The 23885-nt window shown below is 40.6% G+C and overlaps 2 protein-coding genes across 6 annotated transcripts in view; both read left to right on the top strand.

Annotated features, from left to right (window-relative positions):
* malt2 (MALT paracaspase 2) overlaps positions 1-1719 on the top strand; it is a 48590-nt gene extending 46871 nt beyond the window's left edge. For all 3 annotated transcript variants that reach the window (XM_034179754.1, XM_034179753.1, XM_034179755.1), the window contains exon 16: positions 1143-1719. In XM_034179754.1, the coding sequence (XP_034035645.1) occupies positions 1143-1538 (396 nt within the window). In that variant the 3' untranslated portion in view covers positions 1539-1719. The remainder of the gene's footprint in view (positions 1-1142) is intronic.
* Positions 1720-7081: 5362 nt separating this feature from the next.
* Positions 7082-23885, top strand: part of safb (scaffold attachment factor B) — a 33204-nt gene continuing 16400 nt past the window's right edge. For 2 of the 3 annotated variants that reach the window (XM_034179751.1, XM_034179752.1), the window contains exons 1-8: positions 7083-7358; positions 7627-7717; positions 15544-15608; positions 15764-15946; positions 18413-18446; positions 19284-19662; positions 19985-20025; positions 20107-20213. In XM_034179751.1, the coding sequence (XP_034035642.1) occupies positions 7206-7358; positions 7627-7717; positions 15544-15608; positions 15764-15946; positions 18413-18446; positions 19284-19662; positions 19985-20025; positions 20107-20213 (1053 nt within the window). In that variant the 5' untranslated portion in view covers positions 7083-7205. Of the gene's footprint in view, positions 7359-7626; positions 7718-15543; positions 15609-15763; positions 15947-18412; positions 18447-19283; positions 19663-19984; positions 20026-20106; positions 20214-23885 lie in introns of all 3 variants that reach the window. The other variant, XR_004563026.1, reaches the window with a different exon arrangement.

The following is a 23885-nucleotide window of genomic DNA, read 5'->3' as shown; positions in this document are numbered from 1 at the left end:
CTGCATTTATATAGCGCTTTTCCATCTGCATCAGAACGCTTTACAGTTATGCCTCACTACATACCAGGAGCATCTTAGGGATTAAGGACTTTGCCCAAGGGACCTTAGTGATTTTCCGGTCAGGCTGGAGTATGAACCAAGGATCCTCTGGTCTGAAGCCCAATGCTTAACCACTAGACCATCGCCTCCTCATATACTTTACTAGGTATACCTTGCTAGTATTGGGTTGGACCCCCTTTTGCCTTCACAACTGCCTTAATCTTTGTGACATAGCTTCAACAAGGTGTTGGAAACATTCCTCAGAGATGGTGGTCCATATTGATTTGATAGCATCACTCAGTCGCCCCTTCAACCAGTCTGCCCATTCTCTGACCTCTGACATCAACAACACATTTTTGTCGACACAGCTGCCTCTCACTGGATGTCTTCTCTTTTTTGAACCATTCTTTGTAAACTGTAGAGATGACTGCATGAAAATCCCAGTAGATCAGCAGTTTCTGAAATACTCAGACCAGCCCATCTGAGACCAACAAACATGCCACATTCAAAGTCACTTAAATCCCCTTTCGTCCTCATTCTGATGTTCAGTTTGAACCAACTGATGGCTTTTTTATGATTAAATCAGATCAAATCAATTTTATTTATATAGCGCCAAATCACAACAGTTGCCCCAAGGCGCTTTATATTGTAAGGCAAAAGCCATACAATAATTACAGAAAAACCCCAACGGTCAAAACGACCCCCTGTGAGCAAGCACTTGGCGACAGTGGGAAGGAAAAACTCCCTTTTAACAGGAAGAACTGTTAAAAGGGATGATGTACTGTACTGTACTAACTGTATGATGGAAAAAAAAAAAGTTGTTATGCTGGAAAAAGGACTGTCTACTACAGTTCAGAGTAAATGATGCTTATCTGGATTGCTGTGGCAGTAAACCAAGCAACTCATCCCCACACTTCCATATCCTCGCCGAAGTCCTGTAAATCTTACTGGGCAATTCCAAGGCGTTCCCAAGTCAGCTGGGAAATATAATGCCTCCAACCTGTCCTGGGTCTTCTCTGTGGTATTCTTAAATGATCAAACCTTCAAATGTGTTTACTGTTCATTTTACCTAAAACAGATTTTGTTCTGTACTATCTTTACAGAGCGAGCTCACGTTCACGGTTTGTCTTCATTACCGTTATTACAACATGGAGGAGGAAGTACAGGAAAGGCACCCTGTGACAGTTGGGAAGCCACTGGTCTCCAAACTCAACCTCCATGAACCACGACTACCTCTCTCCGCCTCATTGGTTAGCCTGGACAATTTCAGCGTTACAAAGTTCTCTCCTCCTACCTTTGCCTCTGGTAGTTCATCGACACAGTCATGTGATGCAGAAACGGGCAGAAAATCTGCCACCACTGATTGTCCGACTATATCCAAGAGTGCCAATATGCCAGAGGAGACAGACTGTCCGGAATTATATGATTGTGATATGCCTCAACCTCTTGTCGCCAGCAAAAGCTTGTCCGGCCAGTTTAGCGACATGTGCCGTTTTTAATCCTTGAACGTTTGTAGAAAATGATGATGGAACAATTGCATAATGAGAGTTTGATGAAGAACTTTTTTTTTTACAAGGGTTGAGATGATGCATGAAATCATTAGTCGACTAGTCGGTTAGGTCAAATCTAAATGGTGAAATGACAGCAAATTAAAAAAAAAAAAAAAACAACTATAAAACTGTGTAGAAGAATTTTTAGGTCCATATTTGAACTGTGATGAACTATCAAGTGTCCTGATCCGAACTGTATGTCCTCTGGTTGAACTAGCAGGTGTTCAACCCAAAAAAAGGGCTCTATTAGTCATTCAGTCTGTCAGGGGCTTTCCAAGGCCTTTTAGGTGCTTTCCCGCAGGCCACGTGCAGGGGCCTCAGGCCAGCTGCACGTGTGGCTGAGGCCACGTGCGGAGGGGGCCTCAGGCCAGCTGCACCTGTGGCTGAAGGTCTTTTAAAAAAATCAGTTGTAAATCCTTCACGTTTTAATGGGAGCGTTTGTCACATTGAAATAATGGCCTAACACCTGCTTAGGGTTCACTAGAGGACGCTTCCAATAGAAAACCATGTCTTGGGAATGAAATAAATAAAAAAGTCGAAGGAGGAGCGATGCCCGCGGGTCTCCAATAAATAGACGAGCGCGGTTGTCATATTCAGTCTCTCTAGAGGACTCAGTTTGTCTAAGCTTTGTGTCGAAGGCTTAAATAAACTTAAAAACTCTGTGCATTTTATCTTGCTTAAGGCTGAATTATTCTAAAGTGTTGTGTCATTTTCTAGCATATCACTTGCAATTAGTTTGTGTTATCTAAAAGACGACATCCTGAGAAGACTAAAGACGAGCCGCGACAACTGAAAGTTGAAAACATGGCACTGACACCGTGAAGTACATGGAAACAATGTTTGTAGTCTTACTACATGCAAGATATTTCTTCCAAGGCCTTAAATGATGATCGTGCTGGCTGCTTGTGGCCTAGTATTGGCTACTAAAAATAAAGTAATTGTTGTTGAAGTCAAGGGGCATAAGGAGTCGACCACAGGAGAAATGTACACGCAAAACTGTCTGTAAATCAGACATTGGGGCCATAAAAATGCCCTTAACTGTTATTTGCAACAGATTTTTTATTTTTTTTTATTAATGATTTACCCTTAAACTGTTGGAACATCATGCCATCTGAATTACCTGACTGGATGATTAGAAGAAAATTAGTTGACTAGTTGCGTACTAGCTAGTCTTAGTTTACAATTACGATTAGTTGTCCCAACCCTTTTTATTTGCTTACTTTGATAATCGAAGATGTCAATGTCAAGAAATTGTCAAAGCATAAAGGTTGTGTGCTATTTCACAATTTACATTTTCTTATTAAAATAAATTATTTGTACAAATGACTTTGTGTATTATATATGGCCTTCATGCATAAGTATATGGACAGTGACGGTCTGTAACTGTGGGTCTGCACATCTCAATTAACTTGAAATTAACTCAAATGAGCTTGACATTAAGCTTTAATTCAATGCTAAACCTTTTCTCTTTGGGCAATCTTTGTTTTCTCATAAGAAATTGTATTTTTTTATGTTGTCTTTTAGCTGCCCCTATTTTTGTTTGAGGGTTGCCACAGCGGAACCAGCACAGACCAAACTAATTACTAGAGGCTTGCTGACACTGCTAGCCAAATCAGATCTAGACCCCATTCAGATTGAGGTTGACAATCCAACTTGCTTTCGAGTCTGATGGTATTCAGACCTGTTTTCATATCTGACTCATCCTACACACGCGTCCAAACTCAATCCGACTCAAGCCGAGTTCTTCTGCTTCTTGCATTGTGAAACTTCACTTTTTTGGCCTTTTTGTTCTTTTATCTTATCATGGCACTGGCTTGCTGTCTTGTACCCATGCTTTGCAAAGTGGAGCAGCGATGTCCTCGAATACATTATGATTCTGATGCACTCACTCATCTTGAATCGCTTATCCGGGATCAGGTCACGAGGGATTTGAACATTATGCCAAAACTGTTTTGCTTTTCTCTGGGTAGCAGGGGCCTTCCCGGGGTCAGGTAGCAGTTGCCTTTCGGTCAACATGGTTTGCCAGCTGCATGGGGGCAAACAGGAAAGAGCTCCAGAGGGTTAACAAAATGGCAGAGAAGATCATTGGGTGCCCTCTATACACACTGGTGGACCCACCCTGGACACGCTCTGTTTGAGCTACTGACATCAGGCAGATGGTACACGGCCATTAAAGCAAGTACAAATAGACTGAAAAACAGTTTCTACCCAACTGCTGCTAGAGCTATTAATGCCACTGGAACCAAATAGCCATGTCACATGCCACACTTGAGTGCAATTCAGTTTCAATTCATTTCAATCAATCAATCAACATTTTTTTTATATAGCGCCAAATCACAACAAACAGTTGCCCCAAGGCGCTCTATATTGTAAGGCAAGGCCATACAATAATTATGAAAAACCCCAACGGTCAAAACGACCCCCTATGAGCAAGCACTTGGCTACAGTGGGAAGGAAAAACTCCCTTTTAACAGGAACAAACCTCCAGCAGAACCAGGCTCAGGGAGGGGCAGTCTTCTGCTGAGACTGGTTGGGGCTGAGGGAAAGAACCAGGAAAAAGACATGCTGTGGAGGGGAGCAGAGATCGATCACTAATGATTAAATGCAGAGTGATGCATACGGAGCAAAAAGAGAAAGAAACAGTGCATCATGGGAACCCCCCACAGTCTACGTCTAAAGCAGCATAACCAAGGGATGGTCCAGGGTCACCTGATCCAGCCCTAACTATAAGCCTTAGCGAAAAGGAAAGTTTTAAGCCTAATCTTAAAAGTAGAGAGGGTATCTGTCTCCTTGATCTGAATTGGGAGCTGGTTCCACAGGAGAGGAGCCTGAAAGCTGAAGGCTCTACCTCCCATTCTACTCTTACAAACCCTAGGAACTACAAGTAAGCCTGCAGTCTGAGAGCGAAGCGCTCTAATGGGGTAATATGGTACTATGAGGTCCCTAAGATAAGATGGGACCTGATTATTCAAAACCTTATAAGTAAGAAGAAGAATTTTAAATTCTATTCTAGAATTAACAGGAAGCCAATGAAGAGAGGCCAACACGGGTGAGATATGCTCTCTCCTGCTAGTCCCCGTCAGTACTCTAGCTGCAGCATTCTGAACCAACTGAAGGCTTTTTAGGGAACTTTTAGGACAACCTGATAATAATGAATTACAATAGTCCAGCCTAGAGGAAATAAATGCATGAATTAGTTTTTCAGCATCACTCTGAGACAAGACCTTTCTGATTTTAGAGATATTGCATAAATGCAAAAAGGCAGTCCTACATATTTGTTTAATATGCGCTTTGAATGACATATCCTGATCAAAAATGACTCCAAGATTTCTCACAGTATTACTAGAGATCAGGGAAATGCCATCCAGAGTAAAGAGTAAAGTATTTCATTTATATAGCACCAAATCACAACAAAGCTGCCTCAAGGCGCTTCACACAAGTAATGTCTAACCTTACCAACCCCAGAGCAAGCACACAGTGGTAAGGAAAAACTCCCTCTGATGATTTGAGGAAGAAACCTCAAGCAGACCAGACTCAAAGAGGTGACCCTCTGCTTGGGCCATGCTGCCAACACACTTGACAATACAAATATACAAGGAAATTTTGGGAGTCCATGCTGGTGTCCAGGACAGGAGGCGTGCAGAAGAAGAAACCCACTCCCACTTCTGGATGGAGCCACACCTGAAACAGAAAACTAGAGATATTCATCACGAAATGCCCCACGTGCAGTATTATTTTCGATGCAAAGTGCAGTAATATGTACTTGTATGGGTTGGGTATTTGGTTGAAGTCTTATGTGTTTGATGTAAACTGGGATATACAATGAAAAAAATTGGAGATTAGCATAATATTTATTTATAGGATGTCAAAAACAGTGACCTTAAAAAGTTGGTCACGGTTGCCAGCCTTCAAAACAAATGCAACCAAATGCTGGTGACCTTGACCTTGAAATGGAGGTCAAGGTCACCAGCCTTCAAACCCATGCGAAGTACTCCTCCAAGGCATGTACCCACCAAGTATGAAGTTTCTATGAGCAAAAGATGCTGAGCTACTTTGTGGCAAAGGATTTGACAGTTGTGATCACTGGTGACCTTCAAAAGTAGGTCAAGGTCACTGGCCTTCGAACCCATGTGAAGTACTCCTCCAAGGCATGTACCCACCAAATATTACGTTTCTGCATGCAACAGGTGCCGAGCTACGTTACGGTGAAGGATTTGACAGTTGTGACTAGAGGTGGGCGATACCAGGAATTTTGGTATTGATCTGATACCAAGTAAATACAGGCCCAGTATCGCCAATATTGATACCGACACCTTTTCATATTTAAGCTTCATAGAGCCAAAGGATCCAAAAGACCTAGGATAGAATTTCGCCAAACATTGTATGTGACAACAAAATACTTTATTATCACAATCAACATTTTTGTTTAAAAAAAAAATCACTAAACACAACTTAAAACAAAATCTCCTGAGGTAGAGGGCTGACAAACCACAATACAACAAAATTAACACACCACAACAAAATTGTGTGGTGCCGCTGAGTCACATGACGGTGCAACAACATAAGACCAGAGGGGGGAGGGTGCGCTGCTCCATGTTGTGTGACAGTGCAGCGCTGCTCCCACAGACAGAGAGTAGACTTTGATGAATCTGCATGCGCAGCAGTCAGTGCGTGCGGGAGAGAAAAAAGCTTGAGTATTGATCTTTTTACTCGAGGATCGTTCAATATCAATACCAGCGTTGGTATCGATATTAGGATCGATCCGCCCACCTCTAGTTGTGACTGCTGGTGACCTTCAAAAGTAGGTCAAGGTAACTGGCCTTCGAAGCCATGCGAAGTACTCCTCCAAGGCATGTACCCACCAAATATTAAGTTTCTGCGAGCAATAGGTGCGAAGCTACGTTGTGGCGGACAACCCGGATGCTACAATATATGCCTCGCGGGGCATAAAAAACAAACAGAATCAGGCAGCAGAACAAGTGCAATATTTGTTTTTGTGCAATATCCATAGATTTGTATATGTTTTCTCTTTTTTTATATGCAATCTTTTTTGATACTACACTTAAATATTTTTTCTTTTTTTATTTGTGCTCTTGACATACCTTTCATTTGGTTGTTGTTTTTATTTTCTCCTCCAGATGTTTAACGTCTGTGCGTGGTTTACTCAGGTTTACTGAAAGACTTGCACCTTAACTGTCATTGTACTTTGTTGCAATGGCAATGAAGTATCTGTTCATGATTAAATAGAAATTGATGGTTTTGTCTCGAGCTTTCTTCTGTCCCCTAGCTGATTGCTATCACTGCCTGGAACAATGAGATTTACCAATCTGACCAGAAACTGTACATTAAATTGACTTTATTAACGAGTCTGACCCCTTTGAAAAGTAACCGAATTACATATGTACTGAGTTTGGAGATGTTTTCACCGGCATTAAATGGCCACTAGAGGGCGCTGGTTGGGCGGGTAGGATCTAGCACGCATGCGCACTGCTCTCCTTTGGACAACGTCCGGTGTTCGCGCGGTCTCCATTTTGTGTTCGTTTTCAAGGAAACTGCGTCACTTTATAAACTCACAAACGGTTCGTTAAAGGCTGAGTAAATATTTTGGACTGTACAATGGCTGACCCTTCGGTAGATGTGGAGGTTCCTGAGGGCGGAGAGGTTCGCAAAATGTCGGAGCTGAGAGTGATCGATCTGAAGGCCGAGCTGAAGAAACGAAACCTGGACACGGCGGGCGTTAAGAGCGTGCTGGTGGAGCGGCTGAAAAAGGTCCCCTGCCCGTCAAGATATCCACAGAAACGCTAGCTACATGCACCGAATAGACTTCCTTAATTATGTTTGGCTTGTGTTTTCTGCAGCGTCTTTTACGCTGGGTATAAAGTTAGCATCATGTGCTCTGAGGCCTGTTGAGCTAATGCTAACTGCTAATATATTGCACGCCTTGGCGGCAGTCATCGAGTCGTTTCGGTTGTTTTCCCAATGCCTGTCTTACTTTGTGTTTTCCGTTTTATTTATTATAATCTCCTTGTTTAAACAGGCAATCGAGGAAGAGGGTGGAAATCCTGAAGAGATCGTCATCAATCAGGAGGCCACTCCAAAGAAAGCTACGCCGAAACGGGCTGCTAAAGGTACTCACAGGATCAATAAAACTAGAGCAGCACCCACTGGAACGGTCGGCCCTGATTAACCACCCTGTAAGTCTGATGAGGAAATTTGGCAAACTTTCTTGGGCTTTTTTCCCCTCAAATATCAGACAGATTTTTTTTTTTTTTTAAATTTGTAAAATCTTCTGATCGGCTCCTAATGAAAATTCTTTAAATATATAAAGGGGATGTGTTGGGACTTCATTGGTTTCCAAGCATCAGAGTTAGAGTGATTAATTAGAGCTGACCCACTGGAACATATGCACAGAATACAGAGAGTTGACAGAGCTCACCCTGCATTGTTGCAGTCGGCGTGACGTAATTTCTAGACGCCACCTTTGGGTACAAAAGTGGTCCACAAAGTTCATTGTTTTGTTTTTTTTGTTGTTTTTTTTCCCTTTTTGATAATGTATCATTATGAAGAGAATTTGCCACCTGAGGCATGGAATCAATACAGAAAGGAGCTAGAGTTGGCAGGAATCCGAAAATGCCCGTATAAGATTATTGATCCGAAACAATGGCCAGAGATTGATTACAAAGACATCTACACATACTTCATCAAGAGTCCTCGTGAGTATTCTTTTATCAGTTAAGCCCCAATCACACGGCACTAACAAAGGACACCGAAGCCAAAACGAAACAAGAAATCTGGACTTGCATTGACTTTCAGAGACATCGTTTTTAACCATCATCCAGCTTTGTTTCTGTAGCTGGGGCTTTGTCAGAATCTTCAAACAGTTAAAAATGTGAGGAGGTGGATCGGGAGGTCTGGGCGGCTTTGCTTGAGCTGCTGCCCCCGCGACCCGATTCCGGATAAAGCGGAAGAAAATGGATGGATGGATGAAAAATGTGAACGGATCCTGACGACAACCTCAATTCATAAATATTAACGCAAAAAGTACTTACCAAATGGGCAGAAAACACATAGCAGTGACCAGACTTGGGACTTGTTTCTTTTTATTGATACTCCCTATTGGTGTTTACAATGGCCCTGTTGATTGCAGCGAGCCATTTCCCATGCCTGCATTTCTCAGATGGTATAATATAGAACTGCCATTCGGGATAAGTCTTTTTGTTCACTGTACAACCCGGAACACAACAACTTTTGGGCATTTTCGTGCTGCTTTCGATGTTACTGAAGTCACTTGATTCCTCCAAACAAAGACGGCGGCTCGCTTGAGGCTAGGAATTTTCCGGGTCTCTGACTGTGGGAATTGCATTCTGGGATTGTTGGTGCCATGTTAATGCTTACCAAAAGGAACAGCATGTTTTTACCTTGTTAGTTAATATACCAAAAAGGAATCTTTGAGTTCAATGGTACGAATATTTCATGAGGTGAAAGATGGAACGTTTCATTCAATGTGGTGAAGCAGAGTTGAATGGAACATTCCATCTTTCACCGAATTAAATATTTGTTCCATTGAAAGAATGTAAAAACATTTGTTTTATATAACTGCTAAAGTAGATCCTTGTTATTTGGTATAATTTGTATATGCCGCGGACATGAAAGAGCGAAGCTCTTTGATCAACCATCGGTTTGTGGGTTTTTATGACAATGCTGTCCGGTTTGCGGCTTTTTCTCCACTGGGGCTGAATTTTTGTGCCATTTCCAGTTTGAGCCTCTGTCTAACATAGAGTGAGCTTTGCACTGCTGTTCAGCAGAAAAGGGACTTGCATTTTGGTGTTCATCATTGCTGCTTTGACATCAATCCAACACAAACTTTAAATATGAGTCCAAAATTGTTCTCAGTCAACTTGGAAAAGCGGTTAGATAGTTCAAAAATAATTCTGGCAGGGGTGAGAATTTTCCACGGATCCGTGGATTTGAGTTTTTCTGGGTTTCTGGGCCATTTCTGAGATGAGTTTTGGTCTGTTGAGCTGCGTCTGTAACATGGCCAAGAGAGAGGACGAAGACTGCATTAAAGACATCGATAGTGGTGTAAAAAATGGGATAAGTGGACATGTTTAGACTGGGAGATGGATGTGGACAAAGGCAAGACTCTGTGAATTCGTCTGAGAGACTCCTTCATGTTTTGATAGTTTTTACAGTGTGTATGCAGATCACATTTTGATAATGGAACAAATACATTTGGCAGAAAAAAAATTTCACAGGAAACTTTGACCCTGGCATTAATGAGGCGCACGTCCTGATTCAGGATTCCCGTATGTGTTCGGCACCTTCTGATTTAACTAATCTGTTACATATGGCTCACATCTTATAAATGTGTCAAGAGGAAAATGTATAGCTTACCTTTGATTTGGAGGTGATGATTGTCGAAAGAAAAGCTTGTTGGGAGTAAAATTATTCCATAATAAAGCATAATGCAGAGACGGAGAACTTTTAAACTGTCACGCATGACACGCAGTGAGACAGCTGCAGAAATCAGGCTTTAAGTTAATTAAATAAATCACCATAAATTGTAAATTTGATAGCTTAAAGTGGATATGACACTTAAAGACAACATAGTCTTATTACATGTAACAAAGGTTATCTAATTCGGTAAACCTAAGCGTTTTGGGAAAGGACGCGGTTCTCCCGCTATGTATAACATTTGAACGTCCCGCCACTGAAAAATGTGCACGCCCCGTGACCAGTTTCCCGGTGAGCACCAAGCCTGGAATACGTCACTACGTGTAGACTGCATCGGCTTGCGCGCCTGTCACCTGTTGTTTACACTTTTTTTAGCGGCAGAAACTTTGATTAAACACAGCTCTCAGGGACTTGTTTGTCAATATGCCTGACCAGTGTGTCACAGCATATTGCACAAACACAAGGGCGTAGTTTTAGCCTTTTCAAGTCCAGGCAGATTGATCGAAAGCTGCAGTGTTGTGCAATGTCCGGCTGCTGCTCGTGTAACCGGGTGTCCCCTGCGTTGTGTTCTATTGAGTAGTGCGGGAAGGATGACAGAAGCTGGATGTGGTCTGACTGTCTTTACTCTCGCCCAGTCCAAACTGCACTGGGTCTGTTTGGACATAAAAAAAAAAACTGCAGTGAGCACAGGGATCCAAGACACTTCTCTTCATAAAAGAGCACAACTCTCACACAGTCCAAGCTGCACTGAGTACCTGAATAAACCAAATATGTAAAATTATGTAAAATAAAAACAGTCATTCACATTTATGTACAACCATAACAGTAAATAGAACAGAAAATTTAAGACAAAACAATTGTCAAACTCATACCTGTTTGGACATAAAAAAAAACTGCAGTGAGCACAGTGGTCCAAGACACTTCTCTTCATAAAAGAGCACAACTAAGAAAATAAAACAGTAAAATAAAATTAGTACAGGCCACGTTTGCAGTGTGTGGTGCAAGTAAGTTTACATTGACTCTACAGCAAAGCACCCCTCAGCTAGCTTAAACCATGTGCCAGCTAAAGCATTACACTTGGCCCAAAAACTTACATTTAACATTTCACACACACACAAAAGACACCTCTGCACCATTAAAGTTGGAAATAAATCGTGGACAGAACGTGAATTTACAGAAAAAGTGCTCAATATGAGGAGCCAGTTTCATACGTCTTACCTCTCACACAGTCCAAGCTGCACTGAGTCTGCCCCTGCCCGTGCACCAGCTGCGTGCTGTGTGAGGTGTGTTCAAAGACTTATGGACTTCTCACTCTTCAATGCCAAACAGGTATATATACATATAATATGAACTTATTGTAACAAAAATGAGTAATTTGAGTTAATTTGGCGGAATTCGACCCGGATATTATTACCCTGTTACATTCGCTCCGCTCGCACATCCGCATTTGCTCCCGACAGCAGACACTTTCCTCTACCTCCTCCATGTTCTCACTGCTCACAGGAACACATAAAATGTCACCCCCAAATAATATGTTCACAATAATCTTGAAATGGTAAGGAACTTCTAAAAATATCAGTGCAATACGTAGTAAACACGGCGGCGCCATGTTCACTGTTGTTTTTGGCGATCTTTTTCGAAACTTTCTCCGTTTATTTCCTATTCTTTCGTGAAAATAACATAACTAAACACAGATGAATGCAATGCCAGGCACTCAAACGGCAAAAACCCAACGGTAATGACGGTGGTCCGCAAGTAATAGCTACACTATCGTGGCTCCAGAACAATAAGGCAGTAAACAGACGCTAGAATCAAAAATGCTATAATTAGAGTGTTATAAACAGCAGCAACAAAAATTAAAGCCTCCCTTACCATTCCATATTCTGCAGCCTTTCAAAATCCATCGGAATTGGCACGTCTCTTGCCTTTGCTTCGGCTCCGCCATAAACACAGTCGGCACTATTTTCGCTGCCATGAATGCTCCTGGTTTGAATGTTCGTCCGAAAGATACGGCTCCAATCTGTAGGGTCTAATCACTGCTGCGACATCCTCAGGTTCCGAGTCAGAAATAATCCACACTTGAAGAGGAGTCAGAAAAGTTCTCGATCTTGTCACTGTCCATGCTGAGGTCTATCTGTTCCTGTTGTCAATCAAACAAAGACGGGACTCTACATGTTGTGATGTCACGGCATCACGTGAGCGCTGATGGAACGCTGCCAACACGTTTTCCAAGAAACTCTTTTGAGAAACTGTACAAACTTTATTTCTCAGTGATAATAATTAAAACCACTTTCAACTTACTATGCTGTATGTGTATTTTGATATTTATATCATTTTTACCTAATTTTTTAGGTGTCATATCCACTTTAACTATTTTTATATTTATTTTGATAGCACCTGTACCTGGATCTGTTGCTGTATGTGGTTAAATGATTTTTTTAAAAATGTTGAAAACATTAAAGGTTCATTCAGTAGGGATGTGAATCGTACAACTCACGATTCAATTCGATTCTGATTCTTGGGGTGACGATTCGATTCAGAATCGATTTTTGATTCAAAGAGCTCTGACAAATAGTTATATTACTTAAAAAATGTTTGTTTAAGAAAATCCAGCTTTAGAAGGCTAATCAATTGATTCTAAAGATGTAAATTGACTTATCTGCTTTGCTCGTTCAGAGTTGGCTGGCAGTTTAGCGAAGCGCTGGTCAGTAGTTGGCAGAGACCGCTGCTTCGCTTCTTTTAGCTCTGGGTGATGGCGTAGCATGTGGGCTTGCGAATTTGAAGTTCTTCCAAAGTACTTGACTTTCATTTTGCAGATTTTGCACACTGCACAAGTCATGTCAGGCTCCTTCTTACGCAGCAAATAATAAAATCCAAAATGTACCCAAACATTTGCCTTCAGCAAAGATGGCGCTGGCTGAATTAGCTCTTCGTCTGCCATGCTAAGCTAATGTTTGAAGCACACCGGACCCTCCCCTCGCGGGGACGCTGTAGTATGGAGGCCGTTGCCTGACAAACAGTACACGCAGCGAACAAGCAAGAAAATGTTTAAAAAATGCTTTTTAAAAATCGATTCTTGGACATTTTTGGATCGATTCAGAATCTTAATAAATAATAATCACGATTCGGACGTGAATCGATTTTTTTTTTCCGGCGCCCCTATCATTCAGTAGTTCAGCATAGTAGTTCAGAACCCAAAATGGTCCCATGTTCTGAGTTGATGCCACTCTCTCGAATCAAGGCACTCTAGCTTCACTCTCTTTCACATGAAATCAGCAACTGTACAAATTGTTTGCTGTTTCGAAATGATCCCATAATCATTTGTAGAAAGTTTTTATTTATTTATTTATTCAGATTTCATTTTTAAAAGGGCAGGTTTGACAAATCAGTTCAGGCAGCTCATGTTAAAACATTTGTTTTTATATTTAGATTTAATTTATTCTGTTAAAAGATATGCAATTCCACTTAAAATGTTGGAAAAGCAAAACTGTCAATAGACAGAAAAACTAAGCTGGTGTGTGTAAATTTACATTCAGTCAGTGTCACGGTGTTAAATTGTGAAACCCAGGCCTCTTCCTCACTGGATTAAAAGGTACTGTGTGTCATTTTTGAAGCTAAGAGTAAATGCTATATCCATGATGAAATATTGTTTTTAACCTTTTCAGCATTATTCACAACATTTTCATGATAATATATTTTATTAACTTAGACTTTGACAGAAACATGCAGAAAAGTTTGGTGATAAATATTGCAACATAAGTCTTTTTTGTCACTTATTCTTCTTTTCAATAAATCTCAACCCACTCAGAATTGGTAACATAGGGCTGCCAGTAACATTTTAGAGGTATAAAACCCTATAGCTCATCAAAAAGCGCCACGTTAAATAACACATCAGCCAGGGAATGACAATTTACCCAGACTGACTTCAAATATGAGTAAATTAAAGGGGAACAGAAATGCCCACAGATTACTTATAGCATGAATAAGCACAAAAAGTGAGCCTCGTTCTGAAATTCCCTACCAGAGGCACCAACAAAGAGGTTATATATGAGATCTAGAATCTGCACTCCCAACGCTGCCCACTCAACGCGAATGTCCTTTCATGGACAGCGACATGACACCACCATACCATGAAAAATATTGACAAACTTCCCAGATGTTAATGGATTTTTAATGGGGATTCGCCACTGAACACACTCAGAAAAACACTTGCAAAATACGTGTTAAAATGCCATTGCCTTAAAATGCCAATACCTTCTGGCAAATTGTAATTCTAGTTTTGAGATCCACACAATAAATGTTCTAAAAATTTAAAATAATTTCTTCCAAGTCTTGAACTTGTGCAGGCCCTGGTGTACTTGATACAAGCAAAATAACTCAGAAGCTGTTTGTTACAAAAGCCAAGCAATATTGTTGATCATGCTTAAGCAAAATAAAAATTGAAGTAATAATGGTTGTTTTTTAATGCTTTCAAAATAGGTATCGGATCAGTACCGGCAAGACTAATCATTTAAAATATCACATCAGAAGCCAAAAAAAATCTGGATTGGGACATCCCTAGACATAAGTAGTCGGGATGCAAACTGACATGGTGTGATTTAGGAATTTATTATGGGACAATAATTTCTAAGCATACATTTTACATGTAATTATTAATGAAGTCACTGTTTTGTACCACAAAGGTTTTAATATCTTATCTCACAGGGATAAGCTCCCGCTGTAGCGCACACGCATCCTTGCCCACCGCACAGATGGCAGTGGACTCAAACAATTTCTGAATTGTTTGAGTTTCTGAGGAACATAAAACACTATGATCAATTTAAAGTTCAAATATTTTGTTTAGAAAGTCATTCACATGGTAAATTGAGGATGGTAAAATGCATTTCTTTGACTTAGCGGGGGTGATGGTCTAGTGGTTACGTATTGGGCTTGAGATCAGAGGATCCTCACTTCAAATCCCAGCCTGACCGGAGGCTGGGATTTGAAGGGCACTTGGGCAAGGTGCTTAATCCCCTAGTTGCTCCCAGTGTGTAGTGGGTACCTTGTATGGCAGAACTCTCACATTGGGGTGAATGTGAGGCATTATTTGTGAAGCGCTTTGCGCATCTGATGCAGATGGAAAAGCGTTATATAAGTGCAGTCCATTTACCATTTACTTTCTGTCAGAGCAACAGGGCATATTATATAAAAAGGAAAAGGACTTTTTCATCAGGCTTTTGTAGCATCCCAATCACAACATGAACTTTTTTTTGTTGATAAACCAGACTTTAGACTATTATCACATCTATTTGTGTGTGTGTGTGTGTGTGTGTGTGTGTGTGTGTGTGTGTGTGTGTGTGTGTGTGTGTGTGTGTGTGTGTGTGTGTGTGTGAGAGAGAGACTGTGTGAGAGAGAGAGAAGATTATGTGGTGAATATATGGAACTGTTGCAAACTGTAAAAGTGCTTTGCATTTACGGAAAACACCAGATGAAGAATGTCTAAACAAATCTATTTTTGTAGATACCAAACAAGGGTCTGATGAACCAGAGGACAGCACTATGGAGGAGGATTCCCATGATGGGCATGTGAGTTTGTTGGAAGATAAACTTGGTTGCACACACAAATATTGTTTTGACAGATTTGAGGCCGTTGATGTCCTGTTTTAAAGCACTGGGTATTACTTGTTAAAAATGTCCAAAGTGAACAAGAACATTGTTGTTGTCGTCTTATTCACAATCAGGATGAGCTTCTGGATGATCAGGAGAACATGCAAGACATGGATATCCTTGAAATGAATATTCTGGATGATACAGAGAATGACAATGGGATACATGCTGGAAATGATGAAGCGGAAGATCTTGATGAATACGAGGGTGTGATGGATGAAGATAATCGGTCAGAAAATGAATCAAGAGGACCTGAGGTGAGCCAAAATTTAATTGGTTTGACTGACCTTGAAAAAAATTCTATTTCAGTGATGATGAAAGAGAAGCCAGTAATCTGAACAAATTGTTTTTCACTTGGAAAATGTTCATAATGCAACAAGATTTCACTGTTGGGAGTAGTTTTCTGCTTTGGATATGGCTGGCCTCAATATGGGGTTTCCACTGTACATTAGCTGGTTCTGGTAATGCAACTTTGCAGTAGCAGAAACACAAGGCAGACACAACATAAACATGTATCATACAGCTGGCTTTAGTCATTGGTCCTTGTGGTCAACTCTGCTGTTGACAGACAGCAAGTCTGTTTTTAAAGGGATTAATTTTAAAGGCATTAATTTCAATGCTGTGAAGTTGGTGTGAGTTGAGGGAATGCAGCTGTGTGTTCAAAGCTGCAAAAAACTTTAACACAACCTAAAAAAAAAAAAAAAAAAAAAAAAACGGCCTCCTGCTCATCCAGAGACAATATACTGCGTTCTCAGTGCACTTCTGTATCCAAAAATGGAAATTGTCTCTCATAAACACCAGGAGTTATAAATGCAATTACAAGTATTCCTGTCTTTGTCCGAATAATCTGCCTGGCAGTGGGTGGGATTAATGTACAGATGAGGACAAAGTTATTTGCCCCCTATGAAATTTAATGTTTTCTGAAACACTAGGGAATGACTTAGCCAAGTCAGAAATTGCAGTTTCAAAGATGATGATCATGGGAGCTCTGCACAGGAATGGACTGAGCGATTGCGGACCAAGAAAAACACTTTTACAGAAGAGACACCGTCATGTCAGAGTGAAGTATGCTAAGGACAACCTGGAGAAAAATTATGCATACTGGAAGCGTGTGCTTTGGGCAGATGACACAAAACGTGAGCTCTTTGGCCTTAGAGATTGGTTCTATTTGGAGAAAGAAATGAGAGAAGGTGGAAGTATTATGCTGCGAGGATGCACTGAAGCAGGGGTGGCCAAGTTCGGTCCTCGAGAGCCACCTTCCTGACACTCTTAGTTGTCTCCCTGCTCCAACACACCTGAATCCAATGAAAGGCTTGTTAGCAGAGTTTTAATGAGCCTTCCATTGGATTCAGGTGTGTTGGAGCAGGGAGACAACTAAGAGTGTCAGGAAGGTGGCTCTCGAGGACTGAACTTGGCCACCCCTGCTTCAGTGCATCTGAAACTTTGAATCTCCTCAAGGTAGAAAAAAAATCATGAAGAAAAGAGGATATGTGAAGATTTTTGAAAGAAAGCCTCGAGCAGTCAGCAGCAAAATTGGGTTGTCGATGTGTCTTCCAACATGACGATTTAATACATACATCACTCCTGGTAAAGAACTCCCTCCAGAAGACCAAAGTGAACTTTGACTGGCCTTCACAAAGTCCTGACTTGAACCCCATTGAAAAATCTGTGGGGTGAACTGGAGACCAAGGTCCATGCCAGAAGACCATCAAATCTTGAGAAGCTTGAGAGATTTTGGAATGGGCTGGGACATGTCTGAGACTAGTTAAAAACTATAACAAATGACTACAGGCTGTTCTCCAGCAAAAAAAACAAACAAACATGCAATTGACGATAAGCATTCAGGGCAGTGGGGGCTGATAATTTCGGCCCTGGGAGTTTTTGGTTTTGTGAAATGATTTTTTTTTCTGTTTAAAGTAAAATAATGTAAGCATCCAAGATCAAACTAGGGTGTTTAGAAGTGCTGAACTGAAAATTCATTGCACTTAAAAAAAAAAAAAAAAGAAAGAAAGCACTTGGGTAGGTGATGGTCTAGTGGTTAAGCATTGGGCTTCAGACCAGAGGATTCTTGGTTCAAAACCCAGCCAGACTGGAAAATCACTAAGGACCCTTGGGCAAAGTCCCCAAGTTGCTCCCAGTGTGTAGTGAGCGCCTTGCATGGCAGCACCCTGATATCGGGGTGAATGTGAGGCATTATTGAAAAGCACTTTGAGTGTCTGATGCAGATGGAACAGTGCTATATAAATGCAGTCCATTTACCATTTACTTGGAAATTTTTTGAAGGAAATGTTGAATAATTATCTGTATTAATCTCAAAAGGGTTGTATATAAATTAGTATTGTTACACAAAATGTAGATATCTTCATCTTTTTGAAAAAGGATTGTTATAAACCTAAATCAGGTTTACTCCACTTCTTTCTTTAACTGATTTTGACAAATGTTCTTAATTCACTGATACTGTTCATATTGCAATTTAATACAACAATTAAGTATTTTATTTAAAAATATTATGTAAAACATAAGACAACATGTGGAGTGTCTTACCAAGGGAATGCATAAAAACTGAAAGTTCAGTTTTTAAATGAAATGTGAATGTAATTTTTATGCTTCAACAGGATGAGTGTGAAATGGTAGACAAAGATGATTTGACATGCTCATCCGTGTGTGTGGGGCCTCTTATTCCATTGTAACTTGTTAAATTAATTCTTCTCTCTTTGTCTCAGGATCAAGATGCGGAGGAAGTAAACAAAGAAACAGGTACTGTAGAAAATGGATTCCAAAGTTTGGAGCAGTATTTTTTTTTTTTTTTTTTTTCGTGTTGGGCTTGTAAAGAAACCTAAGTATATAAGTTTCAGACTGGGAGAGACTGGAAGCCCAAAGGGAATTGCTGGCTTTGTGTTGAAATTTGGTTAACCACAATTAAGCATTTCAGCATTAAATATTGGTCAAGTTACCAAGTTTTTTTTTTTATATATATATATATATATATATATATTTATGTGTTTAAAAAAAAAAAGAAAAAAGATAGTTAACAAATTGATGCACATCGACAGCAATTCCATGTCGAGGTCAGGGAGTTTCAGATATTGCAGGTGAATGCAATCTTTCTAGGTTGCCACACGAAGACCAAGGCTAAGAAGATTCATCAAGACTCCTCTTCTGGGTCCACTCTTTAACGGCTGACTTGATTGATTGAAGTTCTTGTCAATACTAATGGACCGTTGTTAATACAAACGGACACTGGCAGAATCAAATGCTGAAAGAAGTTGAACATCTGTGGGCTGCTTCCTGCTGAGCCTGTGGCTCTCTTCAGCACCGAAGTGTTTGTGTTGGATCAGGTGAACGATGCCAAGCGATTCCGCTTGAGAAAGTAGACAGTTTGTCCCTCTGTGCTTGGTTGTCCCTTAGCTTTTGGGTTCTCTTCCAGTCTCTCATTAGGGGTCTGCTTCCTCCTTACAATGCATAGCTCTAAGAACACAGGCAGCACAGGGGTCATGACGTTCCTAATCCAGGCCTTGCCAGTTCCTCGTTAACCATTGCTGTGTTTCAGAAGTGATTAAACTATGTGCCATTCTATTCCTGTTAAATCCGTAGAAAATGACAAAGTAGCTGGGTCTTGTTTATCTGAGCCGCATAAAGAAGATCACCAGAGCCAGGAGACGAGCCCTGAAGAACAACAAGCTGCCACTCCTGGAGGAGAAGACAGTGGTGCCAAACCGGACCAGGCCGCTTCAGGAGATATGGAGGCTGACACCAAAGAGGTTGAGGACTCGGAAAATGCCCCAGAAGAGACAATTGACACTGAAAACAAAAGCTTACAGGCTGTTAGTGAAAAAGAACAGGGTGAAACTGTTGATTCAGAAATGGGGTCTAAGGGTGAGGAGGATGAGAAGACAGAAGAGAAAGCTGCTGCCGATTCAACTGCGACAGTGAAAGATTCCTCTTCTGTTGAGGGCGATGGTCAAATCAAGAGGTTTGTTGCTTTCTGTCTACTAGAACCCAAATGGCTATCTTTGTGCTACCAAAAATTGGATGCTCTTTTGGAGGTAAAAATGATGTGTGTTTTTCTGTTTCCATTTGTCATTCCGTGCACTCAGATTTTCCACTTAGTAGCTCATTGAGTAATTATGGGTACTGTCATTGGGTATAATTCCATTTATGCATTAAATCACTGCAATATGAGGCACATGTTGATCATTGTCAACTTTCATAACGCCATGAACGCGTAAGTATGTAGTTTGTAAAGCCCTGCTTGTCTATCCCATGTGTTTATGGCTTGTTTTCTTTGCCTTTAGCTCTGAGGAAAAAGATAAGACTGAGTCAAAAGATGAAAAAGGTAAGTATCTGAAAAGGTTTCAAGTCTATTGTGGACCTTCCAAATTTTCTGATGACCACACTTGTTTCCTGTAATTAACAGCTGGAAGTGGTGCTGCAGCGAGCAGTAGCAATAATCTCTGGGTCAGTGGTCTTTCTTCCACAACAAGAGCGACTGATCTAAAGACCCTATTCAGCAAATACGGCAAGGTAAGGCATTGGCAGGCTGGCTCACACTATGCTTAACTGGATACAGAGCCTGCCTGTTGCATCGGGTGTATAAACAAGTACTGGGGGACTTTTTTTTTTTTTTTAAGCCGACACTATGATAATTGAAATTCTGTACTATTAGTTTACACTCATGGTGCCTAATCCTTCTTTTGACATCACAGTGACTGATCTGCCTGATCTACCCAACTTTAACAAGAAAATAACTCAAGAACCAGTATAAAACGTTGTCAAATACTGTACTCGCATGTTGGATTCCTCTGGACGTTACGCACAAAATTCTGCCTGATGAGAGAGTGAGCTATTGCATGAGCATGGCTAATGTTGCGTTCGTTGGAACGCCCATTTCAAGAAAATGTCTAATTTCATCACAAATAAAAATATAATGCAATGCTAAAATACCCCCAGCCGTATGAGCATGTAATCAATAAAACTGTGTTGAAAGAATGTGACCTTTTGACCCCTTAGAATAGGTCAAGGTTAAACATCTTTGAACTTGTTCAAGGTCTGTGTCCCAAGAACGCTCCCTGTGAATTTGAAGACCGTGGCAGTAATGGGAATGGAGTTATGCTTAGCACGGATAGACAGATGGGCACAAAGTCTGCGCAATACCCGATAGCCATATTTTGACTTTGGGCAAAAATAAATCACAAACTAGGACTGCAAGTAGTCAAATACGAGCCCTCGTTCCACACGGCCGCCTACCCAGGCCAGCGTGACTAGATGTGGGTATGTGCGTACAGGGGCCGACCTTCATCACACAGTTCAACTTTCAAGCACATCAGACAATGTATGTAGGAGTTATGAAAAGTTGATGATTCATCCACTAAGGGGTGCTCAGAGCACAAAGAGAGGGGCCAGGTGTGTTCAGGGGCCAACCCTCATCACACGTGAAATTTCAAGTCAATTTTGCTGCATGTGTTTAAAAATAAACTGGATCTGCTGGGGATTAATTACAATCCTGCACTTGAGGTCCATAGTTATATTATTCATTATCCTATCACTTTCCTCAAAAAAATTAACTTTCAAACCTGGAGGAAGAAAAACATTCAATTAATTTCCTTTATCCACATCATTATTAGTAACCATGCATTTCCTAGTTGTACTCATGTTGGTTATTCTCTTAACAGAGTGCCACATCTTACTGAAGTTCATTGACTTAAAATTATGTTCTAAAATCTCCTTGTGGTGCCTTCTGGCATGTAGGTTTTGCAGTTGTGTGTGGATCTCCTGATATAGAAACAGCAAAGGGGTGGGTGTGTGTTTTCTGTCTGTCCGGAATAGGCTCTAAAACTACAAAAGGTGAACTCCCCAAAGTTACATATCTGAACCACCATGACATGGGCTACAACCTGGTACTATTTTCAAACAAAAAAATTAATATTAAGACAACAATATTAACAATAATCTGATACATACAGTTGACCTACATGTACCTCAGTGGCAGTGGTACTCCAGCACAAATCTCTCAGCTTTAATAGCTGGCCGCTGGCCCTATGCATATATGCAGGAGCTCAGTAGCCTGCCTACTGCTATAAACAGAGCCCAGACTCCTGGGCTATCTGCTGCTGGCTAGCACACATAGCGTGGGTCTGCATGCCAACTTGGTTGTATAACCAAGCAGATTCAAATATCCCCCTTGATATGAATGCATCCTTTCTCTACACATGCTGCACGTGGGTGCTACAAACCTGTTTGACTCTCCTTGAAAAGATTTGAACAACTCTACAAACTTTTTAGTGTTTTCAGACCTGTTTATAGCAAAAACAAATGAGTATTATCATTTACTGACTAATCATATACTGAACATTTTGATTGTAAGAATATAAATACACAATTCAATACAAAGTAACTTCCTTCCATGTGCTTTGTTGTACCCATACTCCCCTCTACCAGTATTACACCCATGATATTTGACACCATGTGTGAAAGAGTAGATATGCCATCCTACTTAAAAATAGTCAATCATTATGGCAATATGCACCCTCAAATTGAGATTTTTCTGTACCTAATGGCCAATACTGCGTTATGTTTATCAACTTCTAAATAAATACAGGGTAAACTCTTCATAATGCTGTCCCCAGGAACAAGGATTTAGACCTGCAGATAAGGTGCCAGATCAGAGATGTAGATGGGTTCTCTCCATGCCAGGCATTGGTGGCTGAGAAGGGGTGGGGGTGGCTGGGGGAGGGCAATCCACATGAATTTTTATAAAACTTATACACAATCACTATGATATAATACTTATCAGAATACAGCCTATTCCTTCTTGGAATAAAGGTTTTCACTCTTAGCAGAGAGCTTTCAACTACAAGCTGTAAATTAAACTTTAAAAGTTTACTGGATAAAATATCAAGCTTTGTCTTTTCTTGCAATTTGTACATGTATTTCTAAACATTTGCACATTTTCTAAAAATAAAGGTGTTGAGTGTACATGATGTGTATCACTTGCCTAGCGTTGATCATAATATATCAGGCAAACGCATGTTTTCTGTATCACAATGGCACTCTGCAGATCATTTGAAAAAGTGATGTAGTTCTAACTGCTGATGGGGCAGCACTCTTTCAGTCAGCCAGTAAGCGGGCATAGAGCCTGTGTTCTCCAATGGCGTGTTGTATATAGGCTGCTCATTATGATGTAAATATCATAAATTTTGTTATTTATCAACTCTTCACAACCTGCTGTCCTATTATAATAGTGCTCTAACTTTGGGGTTGATCTAATAGTTTTATGTTGTTTCATGGCTCAAACTGTTTATAGTGGTCAAACCTCTTTTTTTTTTTTTTTTTACAGTTGAAAAGATTTTGTTCTCTAAATATACCAATGAATGCATAACTTTAAGAAATATGCAAGGCAACATTTACACCATTTAAAGATGGAATGCCTCAAAGTGTGCAAAAAGAAACCACTACTTTTGCTGATAATGTGGCTGACCTGAATATGGCAGAACCTGCGATCTTCCACAGTTAGTCAGATGCTCCAGAGTTGGTAACCCCAATCAGCTGTATATCCACTTTCCTGACAGAAGGACAAGGAACATTGTCTACCAAGAGGCTCTTCAGAACTATTGGTCAGTAAAAGCTACATTTAAATACATATTCAACATCTCAAATCCAAAATTAACATTTGCTTAAAAGCCATTTTATTTTTGTAGCATTCTTATAAACTAGATTTGCAATGTATCAACAATTATAAAGGTCATAACATCAATTCTGATTGATTATGAGCATAGTTGATCTGCAATATAAAGTCTGAAGAACTTCATTGTTGTTTCTTGCATGCGGACGGGTCCGCGCGTCAGGACGCAGCCGGCGCGGTGCGGCGGCACAGGAAAAACACCTCCGTGTTGATAACCATTTGTAAAATCCAGGCGGCTTTTGATGGCTTTCAGTGGAGTGAGTATATGAGAAATTGTTTAACAGCTGGACATGTTCCAACTTGTCCTTAAGGCTTCCAACAGAGGTGTTTTTCCTGTGGCAGAGCGTCGCGGCGGCTGCGAGCTGACGCTGCAATCCATCCGCACGTCTTTCATTAAAAAAATCTCCTTTAACAGTGGAATATCCGGATAAAATGCTGAAACCGACTTCTTCTGAATCTTCTGTTCTCTCACGACGTCCTGGATCAATAGAGCCTGAAATGTGGAGGTTTTCAGC

The sequence above is a fragment of the Thalassophryne amazonica genome, chromosome 10 (genome assembly GCF_902500255.1).
Source record: "Thalassophryne amazonica chromosome 10, fThaAma1.1, whole genome shotgun sequence".
NCBI lineage: Eukaryota > Metazoa > Chordata > Actinopteri > Batrachoidiformes > Batrachoididae > Thalassophryne > Thalassophryne amazonica.
The sequence above is the reverse complement of the archived record's forward strand: the minus strand, read 5'-3'. Positions and strand labels throughout refer to the sequence as shown.